Raw genomic sequence first — 26,304 nt, 5'->3', positions numbered from 1 at the left:
TCCGGTCACGTGACCAGGGGATGATCTGAATTACTGCTGAGGCACGGAGGAGCACAGCACACTGACTCAACCCTCAGATCTCAACACACGACGCACTGGATGCTTTCACTCTGAATACCGCACTGCAAACCAGCGCCATTACATCTCTGACAGGCCTGTATGAAATAGCTGCGCCTTGTTTTGAAGCAGAAAGATGATTTCGCCGTGGGACAGATGGTACACGACGAGCTGCTGCCTGTGTTGTCATGTACGGACGGGCACCATTATCCTCGGCGTCTGGTACATGGTGAGTAAGCGGGTCTGTCCTCTCTGTCCGAGCTTTCAGTACAGCACCGAGGAGCAGGGCTCACTGCAGACCCGCTTTACACTCATAGACTCAGGACGGGACATTTTATTCAGTCAAAAGGGGAAAACCAGATCATTCCAGCACTAATGTTGTAGTGTATTCACTGCCCTCCAATGGCGGTTTAGTGTTACACACACACACACACACACACACACACACACACATTATTCAGAGCAGTGACCCAACCCTGTGCTTTAATACCTCTCAACTCTGCATTTTAATATTTTTCCTGCTCTATTTTCCCACATACACACACCGACCCAGAAAGCTGTGTTAGCTTAGCTTGAATACTATTGCTATCGTTACTACTGTTACTGTATCATTGTACTGGTCATATTACACTGAACCTCTCAGCCACGCTGTATATAATACTGAATATGTCTCCCTAAATATTTAAATTCATTTACTATACCATTATACCTCCTCCAATATTATTTACGCTATCCTCTTTTTGGTTAGTTAGTTCCCATATCCATTTTGTAGGTCTTACACCTGCAGATGGTCCACCATTGTATATCACTTAATCTGCACCCACATTGAGCAAGGACTGAACCTCATACATTCCTTATAACACTTACATTTACTGTAATATACCTGAAAAACAACACTGATTTGGAGGGGGAAAGCTGATTCACAACCAAGTTTTTTTTTTTTTTTTAAATTGAATAATCATGAAAATAAAAGAATAGTAATGTTAATTTATTGTAAATGTAGTTCATATGTATTCTATAAATGCAACAGCTCTTAATTGTTTTATTAAATTAATTAATAGATGTATAATGTCTGTGAAATATTACCGAAAGGAGAAATTATTTCAGAAAACGTAGCACCGTTTGTTTTATTGAATCCAATAATTGTTCAAATAAGTAATTTAGGAGGAAGTGAATGAAATACTTTTAAATACAAGTACTTAAGAAATCTTATGTTAATTTAATGAACATTTACTTTCTCCTCAGTGCACTGTTTATATTTTATTAAATTAAATATTTGTGTAATTTTGTAGTTGTTATCTTTTTTATATTTATATATATATATATATATATATATATATATATATATATATATATATATATATATATATATATAAAATAAAGTAAGAATAGGTAAAGTAAATATTTTACAATTTTGATTTAGTTATACCAATATAGTATTGTTTTTTTTAATTTATGGAGTTAAATCAATTTTCATTTTTATATTTAAATAATGTGTATGCAATTTAAATGAAATTGTATAAATGCAGTAGGATTCATTTAATAGAATTAAATTGTTAATTGAAATACATGTTTACATTATAAGATTTATATAACTTATGTATATCTTTATATATTCAGCTGTAAACTGCATAATGTAGATTACTTTCTATTATTTTATAGAATTCGTTTACAAAATGACAGATTCATTATAATATAGAAATATGTGTGTATATATTGTATAGAACATATTTTTACATTGGATTTATTGTTGTACAGTTTTATAATAAGTACAAAGCCTGTTCGAGTGTAAACAGAGACGGAGGCAGTAGCGGGTCTACTCGGGTTTACTCAGTCATGTGGAGCTGTCCCACATTTCAGCTTCTTTTGTGTAGCGGTTACAGAGCGAGCCAGTGTCTTTGTCTCTTCTGTGTAGTTTTTGAGTATGAGTCTGATAAATACATTATATATAATACATTATATGTATATGATTATTTACTTTATTTACATTCTAATCGACGGTCCATTCAAATAGCCTGAAGTCATTTACATTTATTCATATGGCAGATGCTTTTATTAAAATGACTTACAAGTGAGAGGCAGAATGCAAACAGAGGTTACAGCTGAGCAGAAGAGGTGGTAAGGGCTCAGGGGTTTCCTGTAGAGATGCATCTGGAACAGGATGTTTAACAAGCACATATTAATATGATGGTCAGTTGTCCACAAACCTTTGTCCATATAGTAGTGTATGAGAGGTTTTTCCTCTTTTATGCAGCATCTCAGTTTATTTTATAATCATCACTGTGCACCAGATTAACCATGCTTACCCACCTGCCTCTCTCCTACGCAGCTCATCAACGCTGTGGTCCTGCTAATCCTACTGTCTGCTCTAAACGACCCAGTGCAGTATCACTACCACCTCACCAGTGCCGAACTTGGCACAGACTTGGATGTCATGGATGATGCGAGTAAGTTAAAAATGTTATGAAGCAGAGTTTTTTTTTTTACCCTGCGTTCTCAAAGTAATAATGTGCTGCACAACTTTGCCTGGATGAAAATTTTATGATAAATGCTCAGCGTTGTTTTTTTTCATGGTCAGCTGCTCACCAGAAGGAATGTACTTTCTCTTTTCTTTTGATTTTAACGGCCAAATCAAATACATTTTCATATAGAACAATAACAGATGTTTTGGTCGTCTAAAAAAAAAAATCAGTGTGCTGTAAAATGATCAAGTTGTGTATGGGAAATGAGAGTTTAGCTGAGTTTCATGTCACAGGTTCAGACACAACATGATTAATCCTGATGAATTAGGGCGGTCAGATTTAAAGTTCAGACTGATCGCCATTGGCTTGGGCCTGCTTACGTCTGGATTCTGTACACTCCTAAAGGTTCTTTTGCTTGTCCATGGCATATTTGATTGTAGTTTATTTGGGTTTGATTATCCAGTTGCAAAGAATAAGAAACATATTGATAATTTTCAAAAATATGACCGAACATGTCTTTCTATTTCTCTCCTGAACTTTTCAGTGTGCAGAGAAAAACAGATGTATTCTGGGATGTAATATGGATGAAATATGTATATAGATCCTTATTATGTTTACAACATCTAAAATAAAATAATCACACATTAACTAATGTGCCTTTAGGTTTATTAGTGATCAACCAGGATAAATCAGAAACATGACACGCATGCATTAATTTAATCTAATGTAAGTCTGTAACTGCTAAAGGAGGATTTGGGATTCATGGATCTGCTGATAGTTCTTCACGAGTTTTGCTGGATTTTTGCTCTCAGCCTCGTTTTCTCTCCACAGACATGTGCATCGCTGCTGCAATTTCCCTACTGATGATTTTGATTTGTGGGATGGCAACCTACGGTGCTTATAAGGTAAAGCTACGTTATTTACGGTGATTTTATCAAATGGAAAAAAGGATTTTATTTTATTGGTATTTCTGCAGTGTTGCATGTGCGTTACATAACTTTCATCATGTAAATTTCCTCATGATGTATTTTTTTAAGGAGTTTTTTAAATTCAGGGTTTCTGGTTAATTGTTTATACATGGACTGCATGCGATAAGTGGATTGTTAAATATCCTTCATTGTGAATTTTTTTTTTAAATCAATGGATCTAATAATAACAATATAGCTAACTATAATCCCTGCTGTTATCTGCTATCAGGTTTTTCTTTCTTTGTGTCAGTGTGTTTGCAGTATTTCAGCTTACTAAGTAGTGAAGACTGAAACATATAAAGTGTGTATATATATTAACCTTGTATATATTCATCCTTCTTCACAGCAACATGCTGCTTGGATTATTCCATTTTTCTGCTACCAAATCTTTGACTTTGCCCTTAATACCCTGGTAGCAATAAGTGTCATGGTTTACCCAAACACCATTCAGGACTACCTTGAGCAGCTGGTATGGGACTTTAACAACCTTTGGCCTTTCAATAATTTATTTCTTCTGTTGACCAGGTGTGGAGTTTCTTGTTCAAATGCTTATGTTTTAACAGCCTGGGACCTTTCCATACAAAGAGGACTTAATGTCCACCAACAACATATGCCTAGTGTTTGCAGTACTTACTTTCATCGGCTGTATTCTGGCTTTTAAGGTAAATGCAGAAGAATCAGTGATCAGTTACACCAGACACAGTGGCACCATTTCCAATACACTCCCATGTCAGCGTGATATTTTACACTATGAGTACACTGAATACCTGACATTTTGCACCCATTAATTTTCAATGGGGTGTCACCAGAAACGTGCAAGGGATTAGAGAGTGGGGAGAACCTGAGTCGCTGTGAAAAAAATTGTACTGGATTAAATTTTATGCAAATTAGAAGCAGCAAATGTGCAGCGCTGACCCATTGTGACTTCAGAGCCAAGTGGCTGTTGTCCAACTGCAAATAATGTCCTGTGTGGACATACGTTCCTCCCAAAAGGATTTTTGAAGTGTGCACCCATAAACGTCATGGGTGCAGTTTCTAGCTAGAAACAATAAAGAATACAGTATTATATACTATTATATACTGCCCATAATGTAAACAGCACATGAGCTATATTTCAACCCATAGGCCTACACTAGCAGCACACAATCTGCCATTGGTTAAAGTCAACTGACTAATTTAACTAACTTTCATCATGTACAGTGGTCATGCATATTTCTAATCATTTGGCAGTGACAACAGACAGTGGCTCTTATATTTACTAATATATTAGTATTGCAAGAAATCACAGAAATGAATGCTCAGCTCACATACCTGACACAAACATGTCATGTCACAGAGTGGGTACGCATGCTGCACCCCACTTCAATTCTTTCAATAGCTGTAGCAAAATCGCTATATGTTACTACAGGATATAGGACTGGATTGTCTCATGGGGTGGTGTCTGAACATGTTTAACACACATCTCCATACAGACTGAGATTGAGTGGTTTTTGAATGCTGGGAGAAATGAAGAGTTATTACTTATTACTGGTACTGGCAATATGTTTTTGTGTCATTCACTGCTCGTGAAGAGACATGCACTCTACATGTTATTCTAATAAGCATTTAGTACTAGTTCTGTGTAGTTATAGGTTTTCCGTGAGTTATATGTTTGCTGTGCCCTTGTATGTTATCATATGGAAAATTGATACCATGTTGTTATTTATTTGCCAGGCTTACCTGATTGCCTGTGTGTGGAACTGCTACAGATATGTTAGTGGAAGAGGCACCACAGAGGTCTTGGTTTATGTCACCACTAATGATACAACAGTAAGTCAAGGACAATGTACTGTCATACTCCCTTTTACTGTGTCCTGTTATTCTTACTTGCAGAACATTCTGTCCCATGCTGACATTAAGGGCATTTAGGGGAGACCAAACAAGAACAAGCCCGAGGTCATGTTTTTTTTAATTTTATTAAACAACAGTGAAATGTCAACATATTTGAACGTCTTTGAGGTTTTGTGTAAACCACTGATCAAAATTTCTTGAATTTTAACGAGCAATTTATCTGTTTTACGTTCGGGGAAAAGAATGAACATGAACTTTGGAACTGCAGGAAAGCTTGAACGTGACACTTTCCCATAGTCATAATCTAGAAATGTCTAAAGTTGTCACGCTTGTGATTTGAAAAAAAAAATATCTAAATTGTAACCAAAAATAATAGATTTCCCTCAAAATAGATCTTATTATGCTTCTGTGTGTGTGTGTGCGCAAATCATAACATACACAAGGACTACTAAATAACCTCAAATTGATTAAATAGATATGAATTTAGTAATAATAAATAGGTTGATAAATAAAAATAAATACGGTGCTAAAATAACTGTTAACAAATAACAGTATGATTAAATACTGAAGTTATAATAATGGGTTTGGGCTGTTGCTACGTAACATTATTGTTATGTTAATGTTTAAAGCCTAGTGACTGCCTGACTGTAATTTATAGTTTCTGCCTGTCTTGTTGAATACGTATTATATTTAAAGTTTAATACAGTTTTATATTTAAAGCTAAATACAGAGTCACCCAGCTTCTAGTTTTAATGGATTTTCTGATTTATAATGTTGAGTGTCCTGTATGGTGTGTTGGTTATGTTTTTCTTTAATATTATCTCTGTAAAGTAACTGGATTGTTTGTGTTTGTTAGATAAGTTGAAGTGCTGCTTTGGAGTGTGCTGTTGAATTCCAGTGAAAAGCATGGATTTTCTCGCTCTTCAGCTCAAACCCATTACATAACCAGCCATTTTTGTCCAGTTCCTTTGAAATCCTTTCATTGATGTAGTCAGACTCTGAAGATTAAGTTAGGATCCGCTCAGAATACAATTCAAATTAGCCCTTCTTTTATAACAGCATTATATTGGCTTGCATAAGTGTTCCCTGCTCGCCTTGAATTTTTCCACATTTAGTACTTTCACAACCTGGAGAACAAATGGATTGAATTGCATTAATATGTCATGAAGCTACACAAATAATATTGAAGTGTGTGTGATTATAATCCCTGTTGCTGCAAAAGCACTAAATGCTACCAGTTGACAACAGAAGCCGTTTAATTAGTTGAATGGCGTCCACTTATGTGCAGATAAAGTGTCACATGATCTCCATGTAAATTGGAGGCCTTCTGAATCATGTCTCTGCTTAGAGGAAGACTTCTGTCAAAATCAGTCACAATCAGGTAAAGACAACACTAGTCAGATAAGCAACCAAGAGGCCAAGGGTAACGCTTAATGTGATGCTACCACCATCATGCTTCACCGTGTGGATAGTTTTCACAGGGTGACGACGGGTTTCACAGGTGTAAATACTTACGCAATTGCAACTTTTACTTTTTTTTATTGGAAAATGTATTTTATGTACTATATTGATGTGAATACATATGCAAGGCACTATAAGGTTTATCTGCCTGTTTATGCCTGTGTATATTGAAGGGCATTGAGCAGCGGCATGTTGCCCATTCAGTCACCTAAAACATTTAACTTTATGTTCAAAAGTACAGGAACATCCTGCTTACACGGTCTTCTGCTTTCTAGGTGCTACTCCCATCCTATGAAGAGGTTGTCGCAATTCCGCCGAAGGAGCCGCCCCCTGAGTAAATCTCAGCATGACACAGATGTCTTCTCCCTGAATATCCTCCAAAGAAAAGATTTTTCTGTCAGTGTTTCATATTTCCCCACTCGAGCCTTCCACTTTTTACTCTGTGACGTCTCTGTCCTTTGCTCTCTGAAGGCAGAAGTGTGGCTTGCTCTTCCCTCTGCAAGTCTTCACAGCCTTCCTGGCAGACCAGTGCTGTGTGTCAACTCCAATTTGGACTTGCACGTTCAGCATTCAGTGATTATGCACGGCACTGACCTCCCCTTTTTTTAAATACTGTGAACGTCTCAGCACTGCTGTCGGCTACTGAAAATACCTGACATTTAAATGTGGCAGGTGATAATAAACACGTGAGTTACTTAAGAGCACTTTCTGACTGATAGTTTTCCCAGGAACCTGATGAATGTGGCAGCCAGGGTAATATAGATTATATTATATTATATATCCATCATTATATTAACACTGAATTGGGAGAAATCTTTCAAAAGATCCCGAAAGACCAGTCTACAACATCTTAAACAGGTTTATACCAACACTAGACAATATTTAATGCAATTTCAAAGTTACTAATAAAAATACATTTCAGATAGTTTTGCAAGTATTCTAAATTGAAGATTAGAAAAACATATACATATATACATTATGTATGTGTTTATCTATCTATCTATCTATCTATCTATATATATAATATAATATATATACTATATATATATATATATATATATATATATATATATATATATATATATATATATATATATACGCACAATATAATATACATGTACTATACTGTATATAGTTGCAGTTTAATGAAAAACATGGATACAAGTTTAAATGTGAAAGTAAGCTAGTCATTTTCACATTATCTTTCATTTAAAATATCTGAATGTGGCTATTTCCCACACTGCCCTGTATTGCTGTTTTTTTTTTTTAAACCATAGATCCAGTGGCTACCAGTCATATGCAGAGTCGCCACAATGTTTTTGCACATAAGTCTTAATAATTCATGTTGTAAGTTCTCTGATAGTTAATGAAGGAAAGTTAGACTGTATGTAGCACAGTAATGTAGTGTTGTTATTACACAGCCCTGTAATGGGTCTGAATATGAGTGACATGAAAAAATCTCCTGAAGTCTTCCCTAGCTTAATTTCTGCTTAAGAGCTATGCAACAACTATGCAGAATTCTATTCAACTGTCCTACATTTCAACACAGAGCACTTTAGTATCGATGCCTTAAGTGAAGCCTGCAGACGTTCACTGCTCTGTGCTCTGGTTATATTATTTCCCCAGAATTGGCATTTTCCACTTGCCAATTATTTACATTTACATTTATTCACTTAGCAGATGCTTTTATCCAAAGCGACTTACAAATGAGAAAGATACAAGCAAAGCGATATATCAAGCAGAGAACAATACAAGAAGTGCTACCATACAAGATCTATTCATTGAATTCCAGAAGAAGTTTATTTAGGATATGTTCACTTTTCTAGATGATTTCTGTCATTATTCATAGAAGGAAACTTGCTGATTAGTAAATGACAATGAAAACGGGACAAAAATCTTACAAAACTACCAACAAACTGTAGATAAACCAAAGTTTTGACATCGTTGCTACATTTTTATACATTAAATACATTGATCACGCAATCTCTCAGAGCTCTTAATCTATATAAAGCAGTGTCAGGATGTCTGTCTGCTCCAGTTAAAGTATTCCATACAAAAGAGCTTTGGGTTGAAATATAGTCAAATATCGCTATGAACAACCTGCAGTAACCATATTTGCTGTTTTTCTTATCATGAATGAAATCGTTATTCAGATTCAATCATTTTGTCATGTGAAGTGTTTAGGTTCCTAAAATCTAACATTATAACCTGATCCAATCAATCACCTTAATTTTCTGTGTAATATGTTTGCTTAGAGGGAAAAAAAGTCAGTTCTGAAATTTCTTACAGGTTTTTACTGTTGGTCATATGTTTTGTCTGTGATTGAGGTGATTCGAACTTGATGTTCTATCAGCTGCAATATTTGTACTGAACAGTTCTTAAAATTAAAAGAATCTCATGTTGAGCCATTGTAGCTGTTTACTGAACCCTACAGCAATAAACACATTGTGGTGGTGTAGAGAGTAATGTTAACGTCCCCAGTTTGATCCTGAGCTCGGGTTACGCACCCAGTGTTCCCGGGATAGATCCCGGATCCAGCATGACCTTGACCAGGACAGAGCAATTACTGAAGATTAAAGAATGAATACAGAAGAGAGTCAGAAGTAAGAACATACTTTTGTTCCAGTATGTTCAGTTTCCTTTTTTAACTTTATATTGTATGGTGCTTGTGGATTCTCGTCATGGTTCTGGCTATCATCTTATTACTCTCTAGCTGTTCTAATGGTGAAAGGTAGTGACCCACATCTCAAAGATTACCCACAATCATTTTCAGATATCTGAATATCTTTCATCTATACAATATGGAGTTAAAGAAGATTTGGGTCCCAGAGCAATATTCTTTCGGGGGGGGGGGGCAGAATTCCCAGCTACACTGCTGTCTACACATACTTTCCTATCTTTTATCTTGCATCCAGGAAGGTGAGCAGATTTATGGGACATTATCTCCAAACATGATACGGCATTAGAGATGTTCTAACTTATTTTCTATCCTACGTGTACGTGCACAACTAGGTCAGCTTTAATCAGGCACGAGTTGGAGAAAGGCTTGCTCTAGAACTTTATCTAATAGATGAGGAAAACGAACAAAACATTGTTTACTTCATAAATAGGTTTCTTTTGATGGCTGATGACATCCTGTTTGATCATTGTAAAATTACTGATTTGTCCTCATTTGAATGCTTTTTTTCTAACATATATATAATCAAAGCAATAGGGATTAAATTACATCATGCTACATCATCTCTATATGCTTTGTGATTTGCCCTTGCTGTGAGCTTTTTAAAAGACATTGAAGAGTATGCTTGCTAAGGGCAGCGGCTGCCGTCTGCACTCAGGCTGTTTTTATTTCACACCAGTCAGCAGACCGTCTGAACCAGCCACGCTTACACTCACACTTGCAAGGACACTCGTCTTTGAAGCATCAGCATCCAGTCAATTATGCAACAAAAAAACTGCATCTATGCTGCTTTTAATTTTTTTAACCGCCAACTGTAGGGATGAAGACGTCATTAAACAGCAGTGAAAGACATCAGTGTGTGTGGCATGTAGTACAGTTTCAGTGTACTGTTTCTCGGCAATCTGTGATACAGGACTGAACTTAAAACCTGCAAATCCTTTAATACTCCTGGTGTAGAGTTTACAGGGTACAGTACTTGCCCTGTCAGACACAACCCAATGGAATGATCAGGGTAACCATGCTGTTACATGGCTGTAATGACTACCATACATCAGGGAGCCTTTGGTTTACAAGTTTAGGGGACATTTTCTTTGTTTCACCCCACCAATACATTTTTGTAATACACAATGTAGTACAAAGAGCGAGAAGTAATGGGATTTTTTTTTTTTGGCTATACATGCATTATGGATAAATGTGATTAAGGTTTTATGTTTATAAATGTATTATTCCTGGCTAAAAACCTCAATGTCACTGAACCGTGGATGCCAGCAGACCATTCAAACAGTAAACATGACTCTCGCAACTTATGTAAAAAATGTTCCAGGAACAAGATGATGTAGAAATCCAGGCAAAAGTCATACATGGGGTGTAATCCTTGTTTCCTTAATCCTACCACACTCAATCTGTGAACCAGAAATCTTCAAGGGTGCATCTGCTCTTAAAATACAACCCCAGAAAGCCATATGAGAGGTCAGGTAATGTTACAGGCACGGTATTATTTTACATAAGGTTAATCCAGTGTGTAGTCACTGTTATATGTAGATCTGTTAACCCCAATGTCCTCAATAAGGGAATTCATTTTTGAGTGACGCATCAGTCTTATTTGGAAAATACATCTTTTCCTTGAAGGAAAGCAAGGAAATTAGATGCAATTAAATAAATTTAATTAAAGCACCATGGAAGAATAATTAACTATGTGTATAACGAGTGGAAATGAACACCAAAACATTATGAACATTTTAACCATATTTTATTTATAACAACTTTCAAGAAACATGGCTCTACTTCTCGCCCTGCTGTTGGTCTGGCATGCTTCTGATGATGTCTGAATCACCTGTAAGACGCAGAGAAGATGTGGATCAAAACTTAGTTAAATCTTTGGAGTGAACATTACTCAACAAGCAACTAGTAAAATCGAATAGCACTTAGTTGCGACTGGTCATTGGGAAAAACTATGTATAGGGAGTGGTTTAGGCATAGACACCCGACAAGATGACCGTGCCAAACTGCTGCTGTTGCTGAAAACGAAGTGTTTCGGATTACTGTGCATGAAGTGACATTTACGTACCAGGGTCAATGATGGCCAGTGTGCACACCCTGTAGTATTTACCACAGGCTGTGCCAAGCTCAATGTTGTTTCCACTGTAGTGGTGGACACCAGTCTTGGCCAACATGGCGTAGTACTCGATTTCTGATTTCCTGTAAGGAGGAGAGAAAAAATAAAGGTTAATTTCATCTCCAGACTCATACTGTGACTTTAAACTTGTACTGAACTCAAGTCATACTGTCTATGGCTACTTATTCCACACACAACAAAAAACCAAAACCATATGCAACATACAGATCCTGCCAAATTTCTCAACCAACTGATAGCTTGGCAAGCGAGACCCATAAACAACAACAAAAAAAAAAATTCAATGCACTTATTCGTTTCCCAAAACGTATCCAGTGTCTCACTGCAAAACTCATTTTATAGCATGACTTCTTTATTCCAATGTCAAGTCACAAATTCTGGATTACAAGTCTAGCCTGATTTTTGTAAAATAAATAGGCTGGCCAGCCCCCCCATTCATTTTTACACTCAGTTTATATAAAACTATTTAGCTGCATGAATACAATTACAAAAATAGTTAGATGTGAAAATCCACTGGTGACATTGTAACACCTGGTCTTTAGCCCTAGTCCTCATTTATTAAACCCAATCATAAACTGAATCATGCAAGACAGGGTAAGACTCAAACAAAGTAATACTAAAAAGTTACATATAAAAGTAATGAACCTTCTTGGACACAGAAATGTGACTGTGCATGTGAGAGAAACAGACCATCAGACAGGGAAGACGTCTGATCAGAAGTTCCTATCCTGCACATCATTACTACTTCATAAAATATTTTCATTTAATTTTGAAAAGGAGACGCCAGGAATTAAAGTATTGATACTTCCATTTTTTTTTTAATTGGGAGGATGTTCGTTTGCTATTTTAATTGGTTGAAATTAGGCCACGTGTAACCCGTGGTCACAACACATCAGTGTTTCAGTCCCAGAGAACAGATTTAACTTCTTTAAGCCATAAAGACAAATCCAGTGACAGAAAAGGTTCTGATGTGTGCATTCATGATTGTAGGCCAACTTCATGAACCCTGGGTAATTTCACCATGTCTCATCGGGTGCATTGCAAAAAAAAAAAAAGAAAAAGAAAAAGAAGAGCTACAGTGATGACACTGGTCGTTTGTATACACTTTAGAGTACATCAACATTCAGACCATGTTTTCACATCGGGTCAATTTCCAGGTTAGATTCCCCACATGATGATTTAAAACCGTGTTCTGCTTGGAATTTGCTGTCAGTACATCACTGGTGCTTTAACTGTGGAGTGCTGTCATTGCTAGAACAGTGTAGGAACCTTTCACACGAACGGTTCCTACACTGTTTTATATGACTATCACATTGTGCTGATTTGAAGTGCACACAGTGTGCATGTGTGAGAAAGAAGAGAAACTATTTTTCTCCAAGTAGTTCTATTTTGCATCCTCTTTACAGCAGGGGCTCTCAAATTAAACCTCCAAAGTGTAGATCCATATTACATATTTAAAACAACAACCACCCTTTATGTCTCTGATGAACAGCGTGTAGATACCTCAGAGCAGGGCAGTTGTTGGCCAGGATGACCAGCTTGGCTTTGCCCTGGCGAATCATCTTCTGTGACTGTTTGTATCCCAGGACATATTTACCACTCTTCATCACCAGCTGCAGTCTGGAGTTGATGGACTCCAAGGACTTTTTCTGTGGTGGAATTAACAGGGTGCATTATAATGACAGAAAACAAACAAACACACACCATCCATATCCTGTGTACACACAGGATTCCCAAACCCTGGTTCACCAGGTCCTGCACATTTCCTTGTCCAAACTCACCCAATTCGACTCAGAAAGGGTTACGGATTAATTTGGATTAGTTGGTAGAGCAGGTAAAACACTAAACCATGTAGGACCAGGGTTGTAAACCTGTGCTGTGGAGTATCTATTCATATCAACAACAATAAGGTTTATTCAAAATGACTATCCATGTAATTAAGGTTAATCTGATTAAAGACCATGGCACGTCATTCTGTACCACACAAAACTGGCTCACTAATTAGAACTATGATTAAAATATTTATAAAAAGTTATCCATTTTTGACACTTCTTGGAATAGAATTCAGGGCTGTTTAACGACTAAACCCTGACCATCAATCTCATACGCAAACCTCGCCCATAAGCTATTGCTGTATCTACACTGCTAACTAATGTTTATCAAGTTTCAATTAAACCAAGTTTACATTTCACTGCAAAACAAAAGTATTTACGTGTCTCATGCATCCCCATAAATGATATAATAATGCTAATGTATATTTAAAGGCTGTAAATAAAGCTCGAGGCCTCCGTGTGTTACTTCCACGTGAAACCACACGCCATGCAGTAGCGGCGGCGGCTCTCAGACTCACCGTTTTCTTTGCGGCCACCATTTTAACTCCAGTCCGTTCCGGTCGACCTACACACAAATAAACACATATAAACTCTTTCCTTTTCGAAATATAACAAACGCGAGTTACAACGCGCGCCACAAAACGGATTATTTTCTCAATTTGAAGTAGAGCCGCACTTACTGCCTGGTTAACTCCAAGATGGCCTCGTAGAGAAAGGACTACCCAGAGTGCACCGCGCTCGTAAACCATACGCCCTCCGAAACCGCATACTTACCTACTAGACAGTAGGCGAAAAGGAGTACGCTAGAACGGTAGTATGTCTGAATTCTGAGTAGGCGAGAAATACCCGGATGATGTACAGTTTCCAGAGAGATTAGCAGTATGCATCCGATGCACATTATGCGAGTCAAACAATCCCATGATGCAACGGGACTGGTGCGGAAGAGCTCAGAAAAAAACAGCGTCGGCGTAAAAAATAAATAAATAAATAAAGTATTAAAGTACTTTTAAGTATTAAACCTTGGTTAAACAGGACTTGTTTAATAATACCCGAATAAACTGTTAACTTGTCTAAGATTTTTGTGTTTACCATGACGTCGAATATCACATGACATTGTTAATATGGTAGATGTAGAATGCCCGGGATTGTAGTCATAACATACACATACTGATTAGTACGTACTGGCATAGTATGCAATTTCGGACGCAGCCAGAGTGGCGCAGGGATGACGTAATTTTGTACCGGAACCCGGAAGTTAGCATCACACTGGTTCCCTCGACAAAAAGCCTACAGGATTTTCACATAGGCTTTTGGATTATCGCAAAAAAAGCTATGTGATTAACAAAAGTTTACAATACTACCACGTTTCGTCCAGAAAGATAATTTTCATAAATTAACACAACTTTTTTTTTTTTTTTTTTTTTTTTAAAGTTTGAAGCCTAAATACAATCGCCACAAACTACACCACGGTCGCTTGACTTCAGCGTCGCCATCATCAAGCTTCCGACAACTTTCCCAAACTTGATTTAAATACATTTTTTAACATTTTTTTTCCAACAGGGTAGTCAAACAGGTTAATAACTGTAAGAGCTCACTGAGTAGAATAACTTTGGTGTCTTGTGATTCCCACCACTATAGCAACATTTTAAATCAAAATGGAGGACTTTCTGGAAATGTTTCAGGGTCTGTGTGCGAAATGGTACCCTACTCCAAATTCCCTACTCCCTAATACATAATCCCTACTCCATACTCCCTAAACCATAATCCCTACTCAGCACGTTCGCCTCACACCTCCAGGATCTGGGGTTAAAGTCCCGCTGGGACCATGTGTGTGCGGAGTTTGCATGTTCTCCCCGTGCTGCGGGTGTTTCCTCCGGGTACTCCGGTTTCCTCCCCCAGGCCAAAGACATGCATGGTAGGCTGATTGGTGTGTCTAAAATGTCCGTAGAGTATGAATGGGTGTGTGAGTGTGTATGTGATTGTGCCCTGTGATGGACTGTCACCCTGTCCAGGGTGTACCCTGCCTTGTGCCGATGCTCCCTGGGATAGGCTCCAGGTTCCCTGTGACCCTGAAAAGGAGTAAGTGGTAGAAGATGGATAGATGGATGGATAATCCCTACTCCCAGTACCCTATTCCCTACTCCCTATTCCCTAATCCATAATCCCTACTCCCCATACCCTATTCCCATTTCTCTACTCCCTATTATCTAATCCATAATCCCTATTCCCTACACACAGTAACAACAAACCGATTGTGCACTATATATATTAAATAGGATACAGTTTCTGAAATACCTCCTGAATTAAACAGAACATGCATTAGAAAAGGTACCTACAAAAATAACTGAAATTAAGAGTACCGGTGATACCGGTGTGTCATCAGAACCATCTCCCTGAAATACTCGGTATTTTCTAGAAATCGCCTCCAGGTGTCGCTGGTTTAAAGGTAGTTTGCGCCACCTGCCACCAGTTTTGATGAACCAAACCTCAAAACTTCCATTTGGGAAGTACATATCTTTAAACAGCTATTTAAAATAATTTTTCACAGTTCGTATCCTATATTAGTGAACCCTATTCACATGTCTGTGTGTTTCGACCTCGAAAAAAGAGTAAATGCTCGACAGGAGGCTGCTGATGGCGGCGAACACATAATAAGGCTGCTGTGGCGGCTCTGTTTAGTGAGTCAGATTATTTGGCTCAGCTCAACGATAAAAGTCGACTCTTTCGGCTCATAACCGGCTCACAACCGTTTTTCTTCTGAACCGGAAATAATTTGTGATATTTTGACCAGTTATTGTTTATCTTTGTTTAACTAAAGCTGGAATTGTTTCCTAAAATCTCATGCTACCTTCTAATGAACAAAATAACATGTACTGAATTTTATAACATCTATTTTAAATCAGTGTAAAAAAAAATCAACAAGACACTGCATATGCAAACATCCCTGCATTGTTGCTGTGTCTACTGTTTCTGTACTCGATTGAGAAGATTAATTGACATTTATTTTGATAACTGATCCCCTCCCCCTAGCACACAGACGGTAAGGAAAATCTGTTTCATTTGGGAGAACTTTGATTAAATGACACTGAAAGAGTTAAAGAAAAGAAAACAACAAACGGTTCATATATGTGACTCGGCTCTTAAAATTCACTTAAAAGAACCGATTCAAAGACACATCATTCCTATTTAATACACACCTACAGTCTTCTTGTGTGTTTCTGAGTTAGGAAGGCAGGATGGGATGCAACTCTAGCACACATACCACTGCACAGGACAGGACACATGGAAACTCAGACTGTAGTGGAGCCAGTACAAATGGTGAGTGTTTTATTTTAAGTTCTGAATGCACACTAATTTATTGTATTATTTTTGTGTGTAATTTTTTGTGGTTACTTCTATGTATACATTGCACAGTAGACTCTGTACAGGTCTGCATTACTTCTTTTGGATCACACACACACAACACAACACAACTCAACACAACTCAACACAATAGTGTTACTCTTCATTATAAGCCATTTAATTGCTTTCTCATTTTTAGATTCCTAAAGTGTGTCTACTTGGAACCTTTTCTGAAAGAGCAAACACTTTGTAGTAGAGTTTTACACAGGTTTCCCCCAAGAGACACAACCAAAAACCCTTTTAATGGTTCTAGATTATCACTTTTCTTAAAAAATAAATAAATAAATAAATAAAAGTAGGTGTTTTAAAATTCTCTATTGACCAGAACTGTCAGAGATCCACCACTGAACCCCTGAGAAAAACCCATAAGCCATCAAAAAACCCTCAATAACCCTTAAATATGTATATTTAAATTGAATTGCACCTGACTTGCACATCATATCACTTCATTTTGGATTAAAATTCTCTTCCAGCTGAATAGTAGGAATCTCTTCTCAGGACCTCCATATTTGCATATTTTCAAAGGCTCTTTGCTTGTTATCTGGCTATAAGAGTCAAAATTTCTACATCCATTGAAGTAAAACATGGCTTCAGGATGGTATTTCTATTGTACAATATCAACTATTGTAGCTATAAGAGGAAAGTAGGTGAGGTGCCATGTTACTGCATCATCAGGTTTTCATCTGTACTGCCTAAATGTGCCTAAAAATCTGTAAAGATCTAGAAAGTTTTTTCTGACCCGGTTGATGGGGGATTTATTAAAAATAAATTTTAATTTATTAAAATTTTTAATTTTAATAAATTAAAAATACTTTTTTTTAGACCGCACCATACTGAGATCTTTCTTGACAGTTCTTCACACCTGACCTAAGACATGTTCTTCGTTCAGGTGCATCAGATACCTTTTTTGGACTGAAATGACAGTCAATCAGCACTGTGTCTATTATTTAGCTAGAAGTTAATGTATCAGCAGGAACCTGCAATGTCCTCTAATCATTAACAAAAAGACCTCCAACACAGTATGCTATAGTAACCATCAACACATTGTTATATGTGTTATGAATGAGGAAACTATTAGTGCTATTAAAAGACCTCTTGCTACACTGTATATATGTGTGTAAAATTTTTCATTTCCTTATATTGTGCAAAGGATATGCCAAATTGTGAAGGTGGAGGGGGTTACAATTTTTTACAATTTCACTGGAAAGAGAGTAGAGTCACAGTTCATAATTTCACCTCCTGTTGCTGAAGTTTCCTGATTCATGCTTTACCAATTCTCTGACTTCCTGTTTTTGTATAACTTTAGCCACCTCTCTGTGTTTCTAAGTGTAAAGCATTCACACTTTGTTTCTAAATTTAAGTCTGATTTGAGAGTGTTTATACTTTTTCCAGAGTATACTGTATATGAAAATTAAGTCTAGTACTCTTGCTCTTAACTTAGACCTTCAGCATACTTCACTTTTTTCCCCCCAAAAAGATTATGCCCCGATACCAATCCAGTCAATTACACTTCTGTGCTTTTTCATTTTATTTATTGAGTACATTTAAAAGACCCCCCCCCCCCCCCCAAATAACAACAACAAAAACAAAACAAAAAACCCCAGAACAATTTGTTTGGATACCACAATCATCTTTTTTTGCACCAACTGCAGTGGAAGTCTGTTTTTGACAGACAAAAACACTTACATTTAACACCTGTAAAGATGGACACTTTTAAATGTTCACTCAACTATCATTTTGACTAGCTACTTAAGTAACAATGGATTTATTTCTCCACCATTGCCTCAGTAAATGTCATAAACCTTGAAAAAAAACTCCTATATAAATAACCTGAACTCGTGGGGGCACAGTGGCTTAGTGGTTAGCACGTTTGCCTCGCATCTTCATGGTTGGGGGTTTTAATTCCGCCTCTGCCATGTGTGCACTGAGCTTACGTTTTCTTCCCTTGCTTCTAGGGTTTCCTCCGGGTACTCCGGGTTTCCTCTCCAATCCAAATTGTCCCCTCCAATCCAAATTGCCAACCCATCACAACCCTGTGATGGGTTGGCACCCTGTCCAGGGTGTCCCCTGCCTTATGCACCCTGTCCAGGGTGTCCCCTGCCTTATGCACCCTGTCCAGGGTGTCCCCTGCCTTATGCACCCTGTCCAGGGTGTCCCCTGCCCGAGTTCCTTGATATAGTCTCCAGGCTCCTCCATGACCCTGTGTAGGATAAGCGGTATGGAAAATGAATGGATGTAGATGTTGATATAATGTTTTCTAATCTCAATATTTAAAGGAACAGCTGAAGAAAAGGCAGAGAATGATCTGGATATTGAGTGTGGTGCAGAAGCAGCTGCTGAGAGCTCTGAGGCTCTAGCCACTGAGTCCGAGACCAATACACTGCACACTGCTGCAGAACCAACTCCAGCTGAAGACCAAGGTGCATAACACAGTCAGTCCACTGCTCATGCAAATACATCTGCCAGTTAAACATCTCCACATGTAAAACTGTCACACTTATCATTTAGTGGCCTTGCAAGAGAAACATCTACTTATTTAAAAAAATAAATAAATTAATTAATTAAACGTGTAAATTGGATGCTTGAATACATAAATGCCAAATAAGTTATTTTAATATAGTATTTTCAGTATAACTTGTATAGATGACAAAATGCATGTCTACATGAATGATCTACTGGTTTACATACGCCTGTGTACACAACCATGGCACTCTGAGATTACAAATGCAAATGTGCGCTTTGGACATGTGAACAAACCAGAACGCATGACAAGATGTGATAAAAAAAAGATCAACTTTAATAGCTAGTAAACCCTGAATAACTTTACTGTATCATGCATCCAAGTGCCAAAGTTGGCATCTCCCTTCTACTTTATAATTTATGTACAGAACATATTATCATAAGAAGCAAAAGCCATCAAAAACACTAGGCAACAAAGATGTTTTGTCAGTTAGTGTATGACATTTGGCAAAGTTTTAACAGATATAATGGGAGGAAAGGATGAATATTATAATCTGAAGGAATCTAAAAGAACATCCAGAGATTACAGAAGAGGTTGGAGGCATGTAAGTTATTAGATAATATTTAGATAAGTCTCAGGAAAGGAGATTTCAGTACAAATGAAAACAAATTGAATACATTTTAAATGTATACTAATCTATTTTTTTTTTTTAATTATGAATAGCTTATCTTTTGCCAAATTTTTTAATTAAATTTCTTTATTTTTCATTTTATCCTAAGGGTATGCAAAATTTTGCATGCAGTTGTATATATGACTTAAGTAGTCAAATAAACTGAAATGTCTTGTTTTAAGATTGTCTTATATTATCTTTTGACCTGTTCGAGCAAAACATTTTGTTCTCTAACTGCAGTGTTTTAGGTTTCACATCACTGAAATTAGTAAAGCTGTGATGTGGGTCTAAAAGCTGTGCTGGCATGGTTTTGACTCTTGATCCAATTTCCCAAAATATAGCTAATAATCATTCTAACATGCTGTAGGCAGTGAACTGTGCATCCAATTTATCTTTAGGATATAATGCTTTTAGGTGTAATACACCATTATTATATTATAGAAGGATTCTTGTCACATTTCTTCAATTCAGTTACAGTGGGTTAGTGGTATTTTATTGAAGAGCATAAACCAGTAAAAACATGTCATTTTAAAAAGATCATCCTTCAGAAGCTGGAGCTTTAGCAGCAGACCAGTCTGAGCAAACTGGACCAGATGAAGCACCGGGTCAGTGAGATTTCTGAAGGCAAATCAAATGCATTATTTCTGATCTTGTTTCCATTGCTAACTATTGCTGTCTTTCTCATTCAGGCCCTAGCGAGGAACTCGGAGGCTCACAGACAGCATAGCTTTATTATGGGAGAACCTGTAAAATGTCACATTTACTACAAACAGGCAAACTAACTTATTTTCAAATGTAATCTAGTTGTAGCTGTATGTATTGAACTTGTACTTCCAGCAAAAATGTCAAGAGAATAGAGATTTGTTTGTAAATCTACCTACACCTTTATATGTAAGGAATAAAATACTTCAAGTTTGTTATCACCTGTTATAGCTGCTGTAAACGGTTGTTCCCTCACCAGATTTTTTTTTTTTTACCCCCTCCTCAGTCTTGAAGTTAATAAGACAAAAAAAAAAACACAGCTTGTCATGCCTAGAAACCTCTGTCCTAAAGACTTTCCCTGTTGCGGAAAACCTGTTACAAAGTGCTGCGACTGCTTGCCGAGACTGGAGACTCCTTACATAAATGTTTAATAAACTTCCCCTTACAAAAAGCTTTGTAAACGATGTAGCTTGTATATGTTTGTGTATGTTAAACATGTTTTTGGTTCATTTTTTTATTATAAGCATTTGCCACATAAGTCTCTGTTAATGAGATGTAACAATATACAATATTTTCAATATAATCAATATAAACCTTTTCCAGTGGACTACAAACCATCTCATACTACGTTCAATATATTTCTAAATTATATCCATCAGCTTAAGGCTATGTAATTTATTTCCTGAATAATAGGGTTGAGAATAGCCCAATTTTGGTTACACAATCTGGCAACCCTGGTGGCCATGTAAATCCCACGAAACTGAACATGTTCTGTGTGCATTCACTTACTGTGCAATTATCTGTTTCATAATAGGGTTTTACAATTTATTCAAGTGTACTATTAGTACTGTAGTGTGAGAAGCAATGAGAAATACAGATCACTGTTGACTTACAAGAAATGATCATTTAGCAAGACAGTAATACTGTATTGTAAAGCAAATTTAGTTAGAACTATAAACCAGCATTATGGAATAGATTCAGTTAATGGTGTGATGAAAAGCCAAATCATGGTAAGTACAAATAGGAAAAACAAAATCCTACAATTTTACAAGTGCACAATGAAAAATAAAGTCAATGGAATATTGCAAAATCACTGTGTATAAACTAGAAAGGCATGTTAGGATGATGGCTGGTGGTGATCTGGCTCCAGTCATATTCTAGTGTTACAATTTGTGTGTTTTTGCGGCAGTTAGTCAGGATGCGTCTGTTATGGGTCCCAACACAGCGACTGCCTCGATCTCAACAAGGCCACCCTTTAGAGAGAACAATATATATAAAATTAAAATAAGAATAATTGAGGCTGTGCAAAACATTTCAAACAGCTTGACTAACAAACTGTTACAAACTGTGCTTGACTAACTAAACTGTTAGAAATTAAGGTACTCTACAGGAACATTTCTGTATTCAGTTAGAAGCAATGCAAAATTTACCATTAGAAATTACAGTAGTGTTCTTTAAGGTCCTGTTATGTGCCTTATGATGTTATTTCTCTATGTTAGTGTTCCTCAAACTCAAGATGCAAAAAACATCTTTTTGGCTGCAATCCTAGTGCCATGTTGGTCTGGTAAATCCCTGTTTCAGTAAAAATGATAAATGTGAAGACTATAAAATGAACTGAACAGTCACATTTCATTACAATGCAAACGATCTTGTCTTGAGACAGGATACATGGCTGACAGTTCCTTTGGTCTAAAACTCGACCTTGTTTCATGTTAATGAAAACAGGGACTTGTGTATTAAACAAGCATTCAGGTATGTATGGCCAAGGATTTAAAGAAAAACAGCACTGTAAATTATAGATCAACTATCGTCATAGACCAGTGTACTTACTCGGGGCAGGGCAGCAACTTGATAAGCAGCTCTAGCTGGGAAGTTGCTGCTGAAGACTATTGAAGGAAAACGAGATGAATATGTGTATATAATTAATAATTTAATAACTAAATCTACGGCTGTAGGTAAAGTGATGGTACAAGCTCACAGTGGTAAAACAGCGCCACACAGCGTTTGTGTGCCTGAGAGAAAGCCACACAAACTTTCTGTAGCTTCCAGTCGTGTACTTACATTGCTTATAAACATCATTGACGTTGTTGAAGTCGTTTATGTCTGCCAAGAGCACAGTTGTCTTAACAACTGCCAAAAAAGAAAGCAACATTATGCATGCTTTATGAATAATAGTAAATAAAACACAAGACAACTCTATTTGTTTCCATAGGGTGGTCTTTTTTTTTTTTAGATAAAATGATTAATATGATAAAGTGCAAAATGAAAAAGTCCACATTACAATTCTAACATCACATGCTTAACAAAAATATTTTATATATTTATAATTTAATATACATTATACTGAAATATACACACACACACACAGACACACACACATATATGAACATTTTCATTCATATTTATCTTTACAATACAGTTAATAACAACTTTATTATAAAAAAAGTTTAGAAAATATTAATAAAAACATCTCTCTGGCATATTTGCTAGAGTATGCATTTCTATTTTATGTCGTTGACCCATAACAGTGACCTACCATTTTCATATCCGCATCCAGCTGCTTTCAGAATCTCCCCCATGTTAATAAGGGCCTTTGAATTAAGAACAAAGCATGTAAATATACAACAAAAAATGACATATAAATGAATGTGTGTATACACATACATATATATATATATATATATATACACACACAAACACAATAAATTGTTTCAGAAACTAAAACAAAATCGAAGATAAAACAAAGGCAACCTGAGTAAACACACAATACACTTTTTAAATGATGTTATTTATTGAAGCAAAAAAGTTATCCAATACCAACTGGGCATGTGTGAAAATATATTTTACAGTAGTGAACCTTCCCAGAAGTGGCCGACCTTCCAAAATTCCTCCAAGAGCACAGCAACTACTCATCCAGGAAGTCACTAAAAGAGCCAACGACAACATCAAAGTACCTACAGGCCTCCCTTGCATCAAAAAAGGTCACTGTTCATGACTCCACGGTCAGAAAGACACTGGGCAAAAATGCCATTGATGGAAGAGATCCAAAGCATAGGATTAAGTTCTAGTCCTAGAAATAAGTGAAAGACTGATCTCCAGTTATTGGAAGCATTTGGTTGCAGTTATTGCTGCTAAGGGTTGCACAACCAGATTTTAAGTTTAAGCTGGCAATTAGATTTTCACATGGGTGATGGATGTTGGATAACTTTTTTTGCTTCAATAAAAAAAAAAATCAATAAAAACTGTATTGTGTGTTTACTCAGGTTGCCTTTGTTTTATGTTGTATTTCGTTGAAGATCTAAAACTATTTAGTATGAGAGATAGACAAAAACAGAAGAAATGAGCATGGGGTGAATAATTTTTCACAGCATTGTACACGTGTGTACCAAACACACACATAAACGTGTGTGTATGCAAATATATATAAATATAAATATATTAATCTTGTTTAATATTTAACAGTGTCTTTGAAATATTAAATATCCGTTGCTTTTCTCTCCGTCTCACCTGTTTGGCCTGGGCCTGCACACCTCCTGCAACTAACTGACCTGTTGCTGTGTCCATTCCCAGCTGCCCAGAGATGTACATAGTGCGATCCACCACCACGGCCTGGCTGAATTAATAAGCATGATTCGTTTACTTATTAATCAAAGATATGCCGAGGGTTTTACACATGAAACAATGTGACAGTAGCAACTTCCAAGATTAGCCTTTGTCATTTCTCACCTCCTGCGGTAGTCAGGCTGAATGTACTGCTTGTCCCTATACTGCATTTATTTCTGCTACTGCACATCATCTTAAATATTCAGATTCAGTTCATCATAATCCAATTGAAAAATGTAAAACTATAGCAAGGTGGTAAGTAGAAAAAAAAAATAGAACAAATCCCATTAAGTCACAAGTCACATTAAACCTGATGACCACCCTTACTGTCTATTGGCTGAGACGGTTCCTCCCCCAAATGACAAAGTCCCATGACAGTGTCCAGAATAAAACCTAATTACACATTTCATCATTTAAAAACCTTAATTGATCTCAGACAGCTTTCAGGGAGGAAGTTAATATGTGTTGCAAGAAATAGGACTAATGGTGGTGTTATGAATCCTGTTGTGAAATTTTAACACAAGAATAAGAAGTTTCCTTGCATTTTTAGAGACATGTGCATCTAAAAAAAAAAAAAAAATCATCTCACCAATATGCCATGAATGTTCCACCTACCTGTATATGCCCTGCCTAATTGGGGCTTTAGGTGTATATGGTATATGTCTTCTAACTGAATCCATCTTTTCAGGAAAGAAAAGGAAATCTGCAGTGCTGTATATCTATATTCTCTAAAGACCCGCCCCTGAACAAACACCTTACTGATCATTAACTAGTACTGATCATGTCGGACAGGTATACATGCACTGTAACACGAGGGAGATCTGATTAAGTGCTCTAATCAATAGACCTGATCTTTAATAATGCAACCAGTACCAATACTGTACTGTTTCTGACCTGTAAGGTCCGATCGCAGCCGGAGCAGCAGCAGTGTTGATAATCCTCCGAATGAATGCAGACATTTTGTTGGACAGGTCGCAATTTCTCCAATGAACAACTTTAAGTGGAGTACGACAGAAGGAATCGCGTGGGACTTACAGTGCGCATGCGCAGCATTTTAGGAGTACGCACACGTGAGTGCTGCGCATGCGCAATAAAAATCGAGCGACGCTATAACAGAAAAAGTAAGGGTGATAGAAATGCTGTCTATAAATGAATGAAAACACAAATATGTGACATTCATATAACGTCATACATTTGAACAGTCTTTAATGTTGAGTGTTTTCTTGTTATTTGAATATCCTTCTTGTTATTGTTATTTATTTAAAAATGTTTATTAGTGAAACAAATTGTATTCTGACTTACCCATCAAACTTAGAATATTCACAATGTACTCAATCACCTTACATTAAGTATTTGGTGCCCTTGAAAAAGTTTATAGTGTTTTAATTCTTCTTACATAAAAGTGCACATTAAATTAAACACAAATCCTTCCGAGCTGTGCAGGCACAGTGGTGTGTAAAAGTATTTGCCCCATCCTGATTTCTTCTGTTTTTGTGCATATTTCGTACTCAGTTGTTTCAGAAATGAAAAGAAAATCTAGATGAAAGAAAGGCAACCTGAGTAAACGCATGATACAATTTTAAAATGATGATATTGTTTATTGTAGCAAAACAAAAAGTTATCAAATACCAACTGGGCCTGTGTGAAAATATATTTGCCCCCATAGTTACTAATTTTCCAACTCTATGAAGCTGCATTCATAGTGGGGTTTGGCTGGATTAGACACAGCCAGGCCTGGTTGGTGGCACAACCAGATTTTAAGTTTAAGGGGGCGATTAGTTTTTGACATGGGTGTTTTTGTTTAATTAAAAAAGTATATAGTGTGTTTACTCAGGTTGCCTTTGTTTTATATTGTATTTCATTTGAAGATCTGAAACTATTTAGTATGAGATATACACAAAAAAGAAATCAGGGCAAATACTTTTTCACACCACTGTATATTCATTTTACTCCTTGGACAGAGCTATGTGGCAAAATGTACGCCTTAAAAATTGTTTTAGAGCATCCATCCATCCATCCATTTTCCATACTGATTTGTTCCATAT

The 26,304-nt window shown here is 36.7% G+C and overlaps 4 protein-coding genes across 9 annotated transcripts; 2 read left to right on the top strand and 2 right to left on the bottom strand.

The window, feature by feature from the left end:
- On the top strand, window positions 1–9,182 carry laptm4b (lysosomal protein transmembrane 4 beta). Its single transcript, XM_017454232.3, has 7 exons — window positions 1–286; window positions 2,387–2,504; window positions 3,351–3,424; window positions 3,834–3,956; window positions 4,051–4,149; window positions 5,201–5,296; window positions 7,054–9,182. Exons 1-7 carry the CDS (start codon window positions 194–196, stop codon window positions 7,114–7,116), a joined length of 666 nt encoding a protein of 221 aa, XP_017309721.1. The 5' UTR covers window positions 1–193; the 3' UTR covers window positions 7,117–9,182.
- Window positions 9,183–11,183: 2,001 nt separating this feature from the next.
- On the bottom strand, window positions 11,184–14,125 carry rpl30 (ribosomal protein L30). Of its 2 annotated transcripts, XM_017453924.3 has the most exons (5): window positions 14,102–14,125; window positions 13,940–13,986; window positions 13,093–13,238; window positions 11,524–11,654; window positions 11,184–11,289 (listed from the first exon to the last, which is right to left on the bottom strand). In XM_017453924.3, the coding sequence occupies exons 2-5, from the start codon at window positions 13,958–13,960 to the stop codon at window positions 11,237–11,239; spliced, it is 351 nt and encodes a 116-aa protein (XP_017309413.1). In that variant the 5' UTR covers window positions 13,961–13,986; window positions 14,102–14,125; the 3' UTR covers window positions 11,184–11,236.
- Window positions 14,126–15,901: 1,776 nt separating this feature from the next.
- Window positions 15,902–21,120, top strand: si:dkey-284p5.3 (uncharacterized protein LOC557830 homolog). 3 transcript variants are annotated; one of them, XM_017454229.3, is made up of 5 exons: window positions 15,902–16,099; window positions 16,649–16,739; window positions 19,100–19,243; window positions 20,491–20,559; window positions 20,644–21,120. In XM_017454229.3, exons 1-5 carry the CDS (start codon window positions 16,001–16,003, stop codon window positions 20,679–20,681), a joined length of 441 nt encoding a protein of 146 aa, XP_017309718.1. In that variant the 5' UTR covers window positions 15,902–16,000; the 3' UTR covers window positions 20,682–21,120. The 3 variants fall into 3 exon arrangements, with proteins under 3 accessions (XP_017309718.1, XP_047006352.1, XP_017309720.1); XM_047150396.2 differs by having other exon boundaries at window positions 15,911–16,461; XM_017454231.3 differs by lacking the exon at window positions 15,902–16,099 and adding an exon at window positions 16,151–16,461 and having other exon boundaries at window positions 16,625–16,739.
- Window positions 21,121–21,462: 342 nt separating this feature from the next.
- rida (reactive intermediate imine deaminase A homolog) lies at window positions 21,463–25,262 on the bottom strand. Of its 3 annotated transcripts, none has more exon segments than NM_001200642.1 (6): window positions 21,463–21,909; window positions 22,487–22,542; window positions 22,718–22,786; window positions 23,193–23,247; window positions 24,164–24,269; window positions 25,154–25,262. In NM_001200642.1, coding segments are annotated over 6 exon segments (411 nt in total). In that variant the 5' UTR covers window positions 25,219–25,262; the 3' UTR covers window positions 21,463–21,849.
- Window positions 25,263–26,304: the final 1,042 nt, after the last annotated feature.

The sequence above is a fragment of the Ictalurus punctatus genome, chromosome 24 (assembly GCF_001660625.3).
Source record: "Ictalurus punctatus breed USDA103 chromosome 24, Coco_2.0, whole genome shotgun sequence".
Taxonomy (NCBI): domain Eukaryota; kingdom Metazoa; phylum Chordata; class Actinopteri; order Siluriformes; family Ictaluridae; genus Ictalurus; species Ictalurus punctatus.
Note: the sequence above shows the minus strand (reverse complement) of the source record. Positions and strands in the feature narration are given on the sequence as shown.

Bases quoted from the DNA above. Each gene is read 5' to 3' on its own strand.
- rpl30 (XM_017453924.3), bottom strand. From the start codon at position 13,960: ATGGTGGCCGCAAAGAAAACG. The intron at 13,239-13,939 runs GTGAGTCTGAGA...ATTCCACCACAG, and splicing joins TGGTGGCCGCAAAGAAAACG to AAAAAGTCCTTGGAGTCCAT. The intron at 11,655-13,092 runs GTATCTACACGC...TCCTCCTTACAG, and splicing joins AACAACTGCCCTGCTCTGAG to GAAATCAGAAATCGAGTACT.
- laptm4b (XM_017454232.3), top strand. From the start codon at position 194: ATGATTTCGCCGTGGGACAGATGGTACACGACGAGCTGCTGCCTGTGT. The intron at 287-2,386 runs GTGAGTAAGCGG...TCTCCTACGCAG, and splicing joins TCCTCGGCGTCTGGTACATG to CTCATCAACGCTGTGGTCCT. The intron at 5,297-7,053 runs GTAAGTCAAGGA...TCTGCTTTCTAG, and splicing joins TCACCACTAATGATACAACA to GTGCTACTCCCATCCTATGA.
- si:dkey-284p5.3 (XM_017454229.3), top strand. From the start codon at position 16,001: ATGTCTGTGTGTTTCGACCTCGAAAAAAGAGTAAATGCTCGACAGGAG. The intron at 16,100-16,648 runs GTGAGTCAGATT...TTTCTGAGTTAG, and splicing joins TGCTGTGGCGGCTCTGTTTA to GAAGGCAGGATGGGATGCAA. The intron at 16,740-19,099 runs GTGAGTGTTTTA...CAATATTTAAAG, and splicing joins TAGTGGAGCCAGTACAAATG to GAACAGCTGAAGAAAAGGCA.
- rida (XM_017453931.3), bottom strand. From the start codon at position 24,939: ATGGATTCAGTTAGAAGACATATACCATATACACCTAAAGCCCCAATT. The intron at 23,248-24,163 runs GTGAGACGGAGA...CTTAATTCAAAG, and splicing joins TGCAGGCCCAGGCCAAACAG to GCCCTTATTAACATGGGGGA. The intron at 22,543-22,717 runs GTAAGTACACGA...TTCCTTCAATAG, and splicing joins CAATGATGTTTATAAGCAAT to TCTTCAGCAGCAACTTCCCA.